Source organism: Neoarius graeffei, chromosome 8 (genome assembly GCF_027579695.1).
Source record: "Neoarius graeffei isolate fNeoGra1 chromosome 8, fNeoGra1.pri, whole genome shotgun sequence".
Lineage (NCBI taxonomy): Eukaryota > Metazoa > Chordata > Actinopteri > Siluriformes > Ariidae > Neoarius > Neoarius graeffei.
In genome coordinates, this window is record NC_083576.1 from 3,331,701 (window position 1) to 3,345,620 (window position 13,920).

Consider the following 13,920-nt stretch of genomic DNA (forward strand, 5'->3'; position numbering starts at 1 on the left):
AGAATTTGACTTTAAGTTGTCAATTTTAATGAAGTTATTTTAGTTTCTCTCATGTTTTGTAGCATTTTCCCTGAGAATTTTCATTTTAAAAATTGTGTTTTGTGACGGTCTTTAAATGGATCGGGATTCAGCTCAGAACGACTCCCTCATCATCGTGTAACAGAAAAGCAGCACCCAGTACACATTTATGAACATATCACAAAAACGCTCCCTGTTTTGCTAAAACCTTACAGAGACATCATTATACAGTGTATTTATAAACAGTATAAGCATGTAAACGTTGTGTTATAGGTTCAGAACCACAAGAGATGAGAACAATGACAGGACAGACAGACAAATTACTTATAAAGGTCAATAATAAAAGGTGTTTTTTTATAAAGTCCAGTGGCCTTTAGGAAACAGGAGCAGGACAAATCACTGAAGGGAAAACAGCGCAAATATCAGGTCATGTTCAAATAGATTCCCTTCACTGTAATCTCATTCCAGCCCCTGGTTTGCTCCTCAGATTTATTCATCAGTCTGTACTAAATGACTAGCGAAAGGTGATAAATATATCTTTGGTTTGGCCGATCGAGCCTGCTGTCCATACGCCCGGCTTTAGATGAGATTCATGGTTCAGTCTGGATAATAGAGTCCTAAAACTTAAAAGTTTTATTTCTCCTCTGCTGCCAAAGGCATTTCCCTCTCTGACACATCAGACGTGTTTTACAGCTACTCGCTGTTTCAGCCGCCATAAAGTTACACAAGCTTTCAGAGGAACACACTGGGAGATGGACAGCTCTAACAGGACGAGAAAAAAAATTAAAGCTTCAGTGCTTCAGAGAAGTGAAAGGAAAAGAAGAAACATTCTTCTGAACATACATTACATAAATATGAAATAATAAATAATGTAAAGGTTATAAATAAATAGATGTGAATATAACACATGCTCTAATCATTCTAAATCTGTATAAGAAAGTTTACTTAACACCAAGTGTACTGACAAATACTAGCACATAAAAATACCTGAGTTTACATTTCTCCAAGTGCTTTGACTACCATCTTAAAAGAAATTAGACTAGCATAAAACATGCTTAGACTAGCATATTAAAAGAAATAAGACTAACATAAAAGTGCTTAGACTAGCATAAGAAAGTAGACTAGCATAAGTGCTTAGACTAGCATTTCAAAATAAATTAGACTAGAAGTGCTTAGACTCGCATATCAAAATAAATTAGACTAGCATAAAACATACTTAGACTAGCATAATAAATTAGACTAGCATAATACATACTTAGACTAGCATAAGAAATTAGACTAGCATAAAACATACTTAGACTAGCATAAGAAATTAGACTAGCATAAAACATACTTAGACTAGCATAAGAAATTAGACTAGCATAAAACATACTTAGACTAGCATAAGAAATTAGACTAGCATAAAACATACTTAGACTAGCATAAGAAATTAGACTAGCATAAAACATACTTAGACTAGCATAAGAAATTAGACTAGCCTAAAACATACTTAGACTAGCATAAGAAATTAGACTAGCCTAAAACATACTTAGACTAGCATAAGAAATTAGACTAGCATAAAACATACTTAGACTAGCATAAGAAATTAGACTAGCATAAAACATACTTAGACTAGCATAAGAAATTAGACTAGCATAGCAAAAGTAATAAGACTAGCATGTAAGAAAAAATAGACTAGAGCGGTAGCTACAATTATCAACAGTCCATAATTATCAATACCTTTTCAGATTTACCAATACATTTTTTTTTTACAAAGGTGAGTTTCAGTTCCAAAAGTTATTATTGCTTAAATAATCAACTGGAAGACACACACCCCGCCCGCCCTTTGATCTTGTTGTCTGATGACACAGCTCGTTACTGGAGATGGAATTTTTTTAGCACGATCAGCAGTTTGAAGAAAACCCAGACGTCATCATCGCAGGTAAGCATGGTGGAAAGATCATGGATATGTTTTTACTGATCAAATTCACCGATATTTCATGATCTCCTCGTCGAAACCTACTTTGTTTCTTACTCTTTCATGTGACAGTCGCCATTTTGTATCTAAACGTGCGTTTGAGGATCACGTGAGGTGTCGATAATACTGATCACTTTCACCGGTGTCCACCATTATTGACACCCTGTGGAATTAAGTGACGTTTACAACTGTTATGGATCGATCTTTGTGTAACATTGTTGAAGTAGAACAATGAAGTACTTTAAAAAACTAAAAATTGCTGTGATTTATAATAATTTTTTTTTCTGATTCATAACTGAACAGAATGTTTATAGAGTATTTGGAATCTGATTGCAATAAATAGAATTAGACCAGAATTAAATTCCTAACATTTAAAAAATTACATGCTTGAAATATTCAGATTTTTCTATTCCATTCAGGAAATATATTTTTTTTGCAGTTTGTTGTAAATATCTACCACATATTACAATATCAGGAGACATTTTATATTTTGGTTCGAGGAACCACATGCGACCTTTGACCTGGATTTTCATGTGGTTACAATGTCGATTGCCTGTTGACGTTTATCGGTAAACTACAAAACTAGAAATTAATACAAACAACAATGAATGATTAACAAAATGTGATCTACGAAAATACTTCAAAAGTGGGTAGAAAGTGGAACAAAAAGATTTTCTGATGCAGGTTAAACATTATCCGTTCATTTGTTTACAAACATTAGAATCACTTCCGGGGCGGCACGGTGGTGTAGTGGTTAGCGCTGTCGCCTCACAGCAAGAAGGTCCGGGTTCGAGCCCCGGGGCCGGCGAGGGCCTTTCTGTGTGGAGTTTGCATGTTCTCCCCGTGTCCGCGTGGGTTTCCTCCGGGTGCTCCGGTTTCCCCCACAGTCCAAAGACATGCAGGTTAGGTTAACTGGTGACTCTAAATTGAGCGTAGGTGTGAATGTGAGTGTGAATGGTTGTCTGTGTCTATGTGTCAGCCCTGTGATGACCTGGCGACTTGTCCAGGGTGAACCCCGCCTTTCGCCCGTAGTCAGCTGGGATAGGATCCAGCTTGCCTGCGACCCTGTAGAACAGGATAAAGCGGCTAGAGATAATGAGATGAGATGAGATGAGATATTTTGTACTAAATATGAGTTGATGTAAAACTAATTTTAAATAAAAACTATGATTTGTTAACTTAATACCACATACTGATTATTTGTTTATAAATAATCATCTGGATTTCGATAATTGTGGAACAGTGTCATGTGATCTGATACGTTAAGTCAGTGGTCCCCAAACTACGGCCCGCGGGCTGGATACGGCCCGCCTCCACATTTTGCCCGGCCCCCTGAACAATACTAGAGATGCATTATGATTTTTTTTTTTCAGTCTGGCCACGTGATCGCGACTTGTACATGCATAGAACGTAACATTCTATTCCACCCTTCTGCAGTCTGTGCCATATCTGAAACCCCTCCCTCAAAAAAAAAAAATCCTGGACACACCACTGTCAAATAACACAGAATAATGGCGAAAAGATTAGGTAAGAGAAAAATAGATTCAGAATGCAGGGTATTTAACCTGCAGTGGACAAACGATTATTTTTTTGTTCAATGCAAAGAAAAGGCTGTTTGTCTCATCTGTCAAGAGACAGTGGCTGTATTCAAAGAATACAATCTGCGCTGACACTATAAATCCCGTCACAAAGACAAGTATGATAGCTTGCAAGGCCAAATGCGAGCAGACAAACTCTCAAAGCTAAAAAGTATACTGTTAGCTCAGCAGAATACATTTGTACGCCAAGCTCAGCTGAACCAGTCGTCTGTTCGAGCGAGCTTTCGGGTTGCTCAACTGATAGCTAGCAGCGGTAAACCTTTCACTGATGGAGAATTTGTCAAGAAATGTTTGAATGCTGTCGCGGAGGAGGTGTGTCCCGAGAAGAAAGATGTCTTTAATGCCGTGAGTCTGTCGGCGACTACAATCACAAGACGCATTGAAGAACTTGGGGGTAATGTATATGCCCAGCTGCAGCAGAAGACGAAAGAATATGACTTTTTTTCATTAGCACTGGATGAGAGCATGGATGTGCAGGACACAGCGCAGCTGCTAATTTTTATTCGTGGAGTTAGCGCAAACTTTGAAATGTGCGAGGATCTGGCAGCCCTCCAAAGTCTCAAAGGGACTACGACAGGGGAGGATATTTTTGGCAAAGTATGCCAAACCATGGAAGACTTGAACCTGGACTGGTCAAAGCTTGTTAGCATCACGACTGACGGAGCTCCTAGTATGGTGGGCGCGTCTCGGGGTCTGATCGGGCTCGTGAACCGGGAGATGGAAGAACGGGGTCTTACCGCCCCGCTACAAGTCCACTGCCTAATTCACCAGCAAGCACTGTGCTACAAAGTGTTGAAGTGGGATTCTGTCATGAAGGTTGTGGCGTCATGCATAAATTTCATCAGGGCAAAGGGACTTAAACACAGGCAGTTCCAACAATTCCTGTCTCAACTGGAGTCTGCGCATGGCGATGTGCTTTACTACACAGAGGTCAGATGGTTGAGCCGCGGCAGAGTTTTGAGGCGTTTTTACGAGCTGCTACCTGAGATAAACGCATTTCTTCATTCAAAAGACAAAACGGTCCCCGAGCTGATCGACCCAGAATGGAAATGGCACCTAGCATTTTTAACAGACGTTACAGAAATATTGAACAGCCTTAACTTGCAGCTACAAGGCCAAGGGAAACTAATCTGCGACATGTATTCCCACATAAAAGCAATTGAGGTGAAACTAGCGCTGCTTTTGGATCAAGTGAAAAACAACAACTTCATCCATCTTCCTGCTACCCAAAACCTCTCTGCAGAGAACTCAGCGGTCCCGTTCCCAGCTGAAAAGTGTGTGGAAGCACTGGAAATGCTGAAGGCGGAGTTCGGTGTGCGATTCCGTGAACTACATGTTAATGCAAAAGACATCCGCCTTTTCCAGAACCCCTTTGTTTCCGACATTGATGAAGCCCAGCCTTCTTATCAGTTTGAGTTGGCCGAGTTACAGAACTGTGACGCTCTGAAAGATGCATTCAAGCCCAACAGTCTCATTGACTTCTATGCCGCCCTCCCAAACAACACATACCCAAACATTAAAAAACATGCAATGAAGATGTCCACAGTTTTTGGCAGCACGTATATCTGTGAGCAAACCTTTTCACGCATGAACCACCTGAAAATTCCGATGAGATCAAGATTGACAGATGAACATCTCCATCAGTGTTTGAGACTTGCTGTGACTAAAATGGAACCTGGCATTGAACTTCTCACCAGCCAGATGCAGGCCCACAGTTCACACTGATGAACGTATATAGGTAAGCTTACTTTTCTGACTTGAACGAGCCATTCTGAGTACAAACAAATATAATCATAATGAAATCTACTGAGATAAAATCTGTTTTACAACCATACTGGTAGTGAAATGTATTGTGTTGGTACAGTAGGTGTTGGTATCAGTTCGGTTTCATAGCCTGCTTGCTTTCTGGTTTTCAGAGTGAAGTTGATGAGAGAGAGCTGCAAACAGTTGTGTCTACAAGAAAGTTAATGTTCCATGGTCTTTTTTTCTGTGAAAAACTTGAAAAGGGTTATTTGGTTATTATTTATTTCATAAATAGTGTTATTTATTTCATTAATAATGTTATTATTTATTTTCTGATTTTTTTTCCTGTCAAGATCCCAGAAAGGGTTAATTTTTGGTTATGTGTGGCTTTCTGGAAAACAATAAATGTTTACGTTTAGACACCTCTGCGATCGTCACACTTTTTGTTACAAACTGGCCCCGGCCCGCCGTCAGAGAAGGGAAAAGTTATTTGGCCCTCGAAGGAAAAAGTTTGGGGACCCCTGCGCTAAGTAATCAGGAATCAACTCTTTTTTTTTTTTTTTTCCAGTGGAAGTTTGAGTAATTATTCATGCACAATTTACGTATTGAAAGTCTTTTCTACTTTTGCAACAGACAAAAGATCGTTAAGGTGTCGATAATTGTAGCCGCTGCTCTAGCATATCAAAATAACTCAAACTAGCATAAAAGTGCTTAGACTAACATATTTATAAGAAATAAGACTAGCATATCAAAATAAATAAAACTAGCATAAAATGCGTTTAGTCTAGCATATCAAAATAAATTGGACTAGCATAACAAAAGTAAACTAGTGTACTTCACTTCTTGTACTTAGCCTAACATACCAAAAGTAGTTTTATTTCACTTTTATTCTTGATTCTTACAAATACTAGCACATAAAAATTGCACAATCATACCTTTTTCCAAGTACTAAGATTAGCATATCACTACTGACCCCTTCATCGTTCTGCATCTTGTTATTTTTAAGTATTTTATTCAATGAAATATTTTCACTGACTTTTTTACATTTGTGTATTTTCATACACAATCATACCCTTTTCCTGCCTCTCCAACCCAAAGCCTGATTTAATTGTCCAACCCACTGCTCATTAATATTCATAAATTCACCCCCTGGTGTTCGTTATATTCATTATTTGTGATTATACTGCAGCTTGGAAGCTAATGCGCTAACATTAGCACTAACGACGCACTTTAAGACCTGTATGAATTGTAAAATGAATCAAAGTAAAATTAAGCAGATTTTTTAACACGTGTTTGAACTCTTGAACTATTTATTTTATCTGTGTGGCTTAAAGCCAGAGTCCATCTCAGGTCCTCGAGTGACCTCTCAGTGACCCGACAGCTTTCATTAAAAACCCATCAGATAGCGCCTCTGTGGTTTCCAGGACGGATTAATAAAAAATGAAAAGGGGAAAAAATGAGCACAGGATTTCCTCTGATGTTTCACTGTGATAAACGCACCTCGGATTAATCGTCAGATTTCAGTTAAACTTCATTCTTCGGCGTCTCAGTACCGGAACGTGGGGTTGTGGCTGTTTTCAAACGATTGTTCGATTATACGGATGACGGATCAGTCCGAACAGGGCCACAACGTCCCGGTGAACGCAGCATGTGTGTAAGCTTGTGTACTGATTAAAGGAAGGAAAGAGAGGGAGGACAGTGATGAAGGGGTTTTCTCCTCCCTGCTAACTTCACTTCCCACCCGGACGATCAAACTCTTAACTGGAGCGCGTCCATGGGGAACCACTCTGAAGGCCACTTAGCTTATTACACACTCTACCTCTATGATTAATAAAACCAATCCTTTTTATTTCGCTTTACACAAGGCTAAAGAGTAGAAAAAGGAAATGCTTAGCATTTGCATTAGCATATATTTATCTGAGAATTTATTTCATTTTATGGCTGCTTTTGTGCAAAGATTCATTCTAAAAACCTAAAAGTATTTGTTTCTGTGTTATAAATAAGACAAAATTGAAATATTTCTATTTTCTACATTAGCATACAGTCTTACAGACCTTAACAAATATATTACTCCATTTATAAACAACATATGAGGTGAAAATTGTGAGCACAAAGCATAAAACACACACACAAAGACACAATATGCGTAAAACTGCCATGAAATCTTTTTTATTTAAAGCTAGACGGCCTTTTGATTTCATAAAATCGGTGAAATTTAGTTCCGTCTGAAATGTGGTGATTGTGATATCTGTTTATTTCTGTAATATCTCACAAAATATCAGGCCATTCTGTGGCTGGGAAGTTATTTAATTTGAGGGGATTAAAGCAAATAATGTGCATGAAATCGCTCGCTTGGCGCAGTCAAGCAGACAGAGGAAGTCTGTGTGCGCATGCGCAGGTTTACCTTCTTCTTCTTCTTTTGGGTTTTACAGCAGCTGGCATCCACAGTGTTGCATTACTGCCATCTACAGGTTTCCCTTTGAGCGTGCACTGACAGTTCCATCATTCTGTCGCTAAACGAACAGCTGATCACACCGAGGTGCTCGCTGAGTGCCCATATTTATTAGTTTGGTCCTGTGTTTCTTTTCCTTCGTATATAACATAACGTCTTTTCTTCTCGCTTTCTTTCCGTTACTGTAGTCGCTCTTTCACATTTCATTCGCACACTCACGTCCTCCATTGTTCTCTCCTGTTTCAAATTTGTATCCCACAATGCCTTTCATGTATAGGGAAAGCCCACCACGTGTTGCATGATGTAGTATCTTGAATTGGGTCATGGTGAAGCAGGAAAAAATAGCGGAGAATTTAGGGCCACATGGAGATAAATTCATTAATGGTTTTATTTTTTTAAAACTAATAAAATTGGAAGTCTGCGATTCAAATTCAGTAGCTTTTGGTCACTAAACAAAAATAATTGGGTGTCGGGAAAATTCTTTTCATGACCTGCACTTGAAAAATCTGAAAGGTAGTACAGCTTTAACGTTAACATTTTCACTCGATTGCACTCAAAATGTTCTGTTAATTCAACATGCAGGCTATTTTGAAGTTGAACACTAATAAGAAACAGAATTAATCACATTTTTAGACAAATACATTAAATAAATGGAGATGGGAAAAAACAAACAAATGTATTGTTCTTCACACATAACGGAGTGATTAATACCAAATGTAATATTTCAGTTTCTTCTGGACCAAACAACATAAAGGATCATTAAAGGAAAATAATCCACTCTGAACATTTTGCATATTATTCAGCTTTATAGAACTGAATTTTTAGCTTAAACTTCTTTCTCATCATGCTGGTCTATTTTCATTTCGGTTAAATTTCCTACATTACCCACAATGCTGGATTTTCTTCTCGCTTAATGTCTGCGCAAAGAGAGATGCAGCGGCGCTTTAGTGTTTCAGTCTGTCCAGCTTTCTAATTCTGTGTAGATGCTAATCCAATTTCACTCGTCATCTCATAGATCGCTAACTAGCCGAGACGCGTATCTGCTACGGGTAACTCGGCTGCATTGCATTCTGGGACTTTGAGTCCAGCATTTGAACAAACATTTTTACTACAAGCTGTAGAGTGAGTGAGTTCTGGTTTAGGAGCTAACAGTGAAACCTGGCGATCACAGTGAAATTCATTTACGATCAGGAAATAATTAATCCTGGCTGGAGTGGCTGTGGTTTATTAAATGATTAATTTGTTAATATTTTCAGGGGGCGGCACGGTGGTGTAGTGGTTAGCGCTGTCGCCTCACAGCAAGAAGGTCCTGGGTTCGAGCCCCGTGGCCGGCGAGGGCCTTTCTGTGTGGAGTTTGCATGTTCTCCCCGTGTCTGCGTGGGTTTCCTCCGGGTGCTCCGGTTTCCCCCACAGTCCAAAGACATGCAGGTTAGGTTAACTGGTGACTCTAAATTGAGCGTAGGTGTGAATGTGAGTGTGAATGGTTGTCTGTGTCTATGTGTCAGCCCTGTGATGACCTGGCGACTTGTCCAGGGTGAACCCCGCCTTTCGCCCGTAGTCAGCTGGGATAGGATCCAGCTTGCCTGCGACCCTGTAGAACAGGATAATGAGATGAGATGAGATATTTTCAGGACGTAGAATTAATTAGATTTGTTAGAAAATATCACACTGGGGAAAACTCGTACAAAATAATAAGTGAGATTGGAATTTAACAGACACTGAGTTCTGACTGATAAAGTATCTTCTAAACTGAGTGCAACTAAAGGGTTAAAACATGTGGAGGCAAATAAAGCAAATCCAGCAATTCATTTGTCACGGTCTGAGGAATGATTCGTTTTCTTTTTTGTTTTATTTTTTTTTCTTTTTTGACCATTTGATCTGAGATCTGTGATTTTCTCCAAGATGCTGCTCTCTGTAGAGCCTCGAGCTACATATGACTTTCATTATTTATCATGCACGCTGTAGAGAAATATCAGGGGAGAGAGAAAGAGAGAGGAAGGAAGGAGGGGTGAAATATGGCCAACACATTTCTACTCAGCGTTACAAGCCTTTGATCCGCCATCACCTCCCATCTTCAGCATTAGAAAAAGAGAAAGTCATCATTCCGTGTTCGGGTGCGCTGCTGAGACTCGGCTATAATCTCTCTTCTCAAATCCACTGCATGTTTAAATATTCGACTTTTCACCTTCCGTGTCTGACTGCACGCAAAAACACTGACTTCTCACTCATCAGGCACGAGTGAATTGATTTCATCGATGAAATTTCCTTTTTCACAGAAACAAGATCAAATCAGGTCATGATCTGTTTGCTCTCATTTACAACAATGTTTTGTCCCCATTATTCCAACATTTTTCGAAACCCATTCTTGAAGAATTAGTCACTTTAAAGTGTAAATTCAGCCCCAGCTCTGAACCTAACTCCACCCACTGCATCATTTTAAAAAGTGCTATAAACTGAAGCAAGGGCTAAAAAGCGAGCTGGGGGTTTGGAGGGTTCATCAGCATATGTTTGAAAATGAGTGCAGTTTCGCAGACTTCCAGTCAAGGGCGGGGCCTGGAGGAGGTGGACCGTCCACCTCCAATGAGAGGGCGTTAACATTTCATGATGTAAGAACGCACCAAACGGTCGACTCTACATCAGCATCGGCCTTGCAAGGGTCAGGATGATTTGAACCACTAGATAGCGTTTTGAGTCGTTTTTAACTGGACTGATTTTTATTTTAAAAAATGGTCATTTTGTCAATATTAACCACAACACTGATGCCATATCTCATCTCATCTCATTATCTGTAGCCGCTTTATCCTGTTCTACAGGGTCGCAGGCAAGCTGGATCCTATCCCAGCTGACTACGGGCGAAAGGCGGGGTACACCCTGGACAAGTCGCCAGGTCATCACAGGGCTGACACATAGACACAGACAACCATTCACACTCACATTACTGATGCCATATCATTTAGTTTACAGCTCAGAAAACACATTTAAATCTACAGCACCTCTTTAAATTCAAAGACTGAGATGATAAACCTGATGAATCAGAATCACATCCAAGTCTTACAGTGTGAAAGGCAGACGGCCTTTCAGATTTTTCGAGTGTAGGTCATGAAAAGAATTTTCCCGGCACTCAATTATTTTTGTTTAGTGACTGAAAGCTACTGAATTCAAATCACAGACTTCAATTTTATTAGCTTTATAAAAAATAGAACAATTAATGAATTTATCTCCACGTGGCCCTAAATTCTCCGCTATTTTTTCCTGCTTCCCCATGACCCAATTCAAGATACTACGTCATGCATCACGTGGTGGGCTTTCCCCGTTCACGCAAGGCATTGTGGGATACAAATTTGAAACAGGAGAGAAAAATGGAGGACGTGAGTGTGCGAATGAAACGTGAAAGAGCGACTACAGTAACGGAAAGAAAGCGAGAAGAAAAGACGTTATGTTATATACGAAGGAAAGGAAATGCAGGACCAAACTAATAAATATGGGCGCTCAGCGAGCACCTCGGTGTGATCAGCTGTTCGTTTAGCGACAGAATGATGGAACTGTCAGTGCACGCTCAAAGGGAAACCTGTAGATGGCAGTAATGCAACACTGTGGATGCAGGTGCCGTAAAACCCAAAAGAAGAAGAAGAAGGCAAACCTGCGCATGCGCACACGGACTTCCTCTGTCTGCTTGACTGCGCCAAGCGAGCGATTTCATGCACATTATTAGCTTTAATCCCCTCAAATTAAATAACTTCCCAGCCACAGAATGGCCTGATATTTTGTGAGATATTACAGAAATAAACAGATATCACAATCACTACATTTCATCTCTCTCTCTAGCCGCTTTATCCTTCTACAGGGTCGCAGGCGAGCTGGATCCTATCCCAGCTGACTACGGGCGAAAGGCGGGGTACACCCTGGACAAGTCGCCAGGTCATCACAGGGCTGACACATAGACACAGACAACCATTCACACTCACATTCACACCTACGCTCAATTTAGAGTCACCAGTTAACCTAACCTGCATGTCTTTGGACTGTGGGGGAAACCGGAGCACCCAGAGGAAACCCACGCGGACACGGGGAGAACATGCAAACTCCACACAGAAAGGCCCTCGCCGGCCCCGGGGCTCGAACCCAGGACCTTCTTGCTGTGAGGCGACAGCGCTAACCACTACACCACCGTGCCGCCCCACTACATTTCAGACGGAACTAAATTTCACCAATTTTATGAAATCAAAAGGCCGTCTAGCTTTAAAACTGAAAACTGGACATTTCTATAAATCAAACCATCTGACATCTGAATAAGCATAAAGTGTTTTCACTGATTTAAGAGAAATACAATTACATCAACAAATGTTGGAGTCTCCAAAGAAGTCATGCCTGATTTGTGAACACATGGCAGTTTTTAAATCATTCTTTTTAAACGAATCACACAAAAAAAGCCTCAGAATTTCATCAGAACCAAACAAAACAGTTTGAATACAATTCTAATAATATAACTTAGTAAAATTGCAACACAAAACACCACACAGTCCAACAATAACAAGTACATTTTATTCATTATTTTATGAAAAATAATGTTTATTTTCTTCCTGAATGATGTCCATTCATTTTCAAGTCAGTTTACTTTTATAGCGCTTTTAACAACAGACATTGTCGCAAAGCAGCTTTACAGAAAATTAAAGACTTTAAACATATGAGCTAATTTTATCCCTAATAAATTTATTTATCCCTGATGATCGAGCCTGAGGTGACGGTGGTGAGGAAAAACTCTCTCAGACAACACCAGGAAGAAACCTCGAGAGGAACCAGACTCTAAAGAGAACCCATCCTTATCTGGGTGATAACAGATAGTGTGATTATAAATAACTCACTTCTATAACTGTGTCCTACAGAGTCACTAAACCTCGAGTCTGAGTCCAGTCTCGAGTCCCCAGTGTTTGAGTCCGAGTCATTAAAAAATTTTGAGTCAAATCCAGGAACAAGACTCCAACTGTGCCATGTGACGGTGTCTGTTTTAGCGGCATTAACATTAGTTTGTTCCTGAACATGGCGTATGAACAGGTGAATGTGCTTCTCTTTATCAGGGAGGGTGAAGTATTCTGTCAGAGACGGTTGGGAGACGGATGTAAGTGCAGAAGGTGTGTTTATTAATACAAGTGAAGATGGTAAACAATCCAGAATGGCAGGCAAAATTGTAAAATGGTGAAACAGGCGATAGGTCGAGCGAGGCACAAACAGGCTATTGTAGATTCAGCAGGATCAAAGACGAGAAACAGGAAATCAGGGATCAGGAAACCAAACAAGGAAATAAGGCTCGGTAATGTGTCAGCAACGCAACTCAATACTTTGCAAAGTAAGTGTGTTTTCACAGTTTTTATATCGGCGCGCTGATTGGGCCTTAATCCTGTGCAGGTGCGAGTTGATTATGGCGCGTGCGAGAGTCCGCTTGGCGTGCGCGCTGTCCGGAGCGCCCGAGAGTCTATCAGATGCACGCGCCAAGGTGTGACACTCTTACACGAAATTAGTACAAAAATTAATGTAGATATAAATATCTTACACCAAATTATTATGGCATGTTACAACCAAAATTCCAAAAAAGTTGCGACAAAGTACAAATCTCATTCTCATTATCTCTAGCTGCTTTATCCTTCTACAGGGTCGCAGGCAAGCTGGAGCCTATCCCAGCTGACTACGGGCGAAAGGCGGGGTTCACCCTGGACAAGTCGCCAGGTCATCACAGGGCTGACACATAGACACAGACAACCATTCACACTCACATTCACACCTACGCTCAATTTAGAGTCACCAGTTAACCTAACCTGCATGTCTTTGGACTGTGGGGGAAACCGGAGCACCCGGAGGAAACCCACGCGGACACGGGGAGAACATGCAAACTCCACACAGAAAGGCCCTCGCCAGCCCCGGGGCTCGAACCCAGGACCTTCTTGCTGTGAGGCGACAGCGCTAACCACTACACCACCGTGCCGCCCACAAAGTACAAATTGTAAATAAAAACGGAATGCAATAATTTACAAATCTCAAAAACTGATATTGTATTCACAATAGAACATAGACAACATATCAAATGTCGAAAGTGAGACATTTTGAAATTTCATGCCAAACATTGGCTCATTTGAAATTTCATGACAGCAACACATCTC

The 13,920-nt window shown here is 40.3% G+C and overlaps 1 protein-coding gene across 1 annotated transcript in view; it reads left to right on the forward strand.

Moving 5' to 3' along the window:
• Positions 1–6,917: 6,917 nt before the first annotated feature.
• Positions 6,918–13,920, forward strand: part of mrpl18 (mitochondrial ribosomal protein L18) — an 18,588-nt gene continuing 11,585 nt past the window's right edge. The window contains exon 1 of the mRNA XM_060927132.1: positions 6,918–6,953. Coding sequence (XP_060783115.1) covers positions 6,918–6,953 — 36 coding nt within the window. The remainder of the gene's footprint in view (positions 6,954–13,920) is intronic.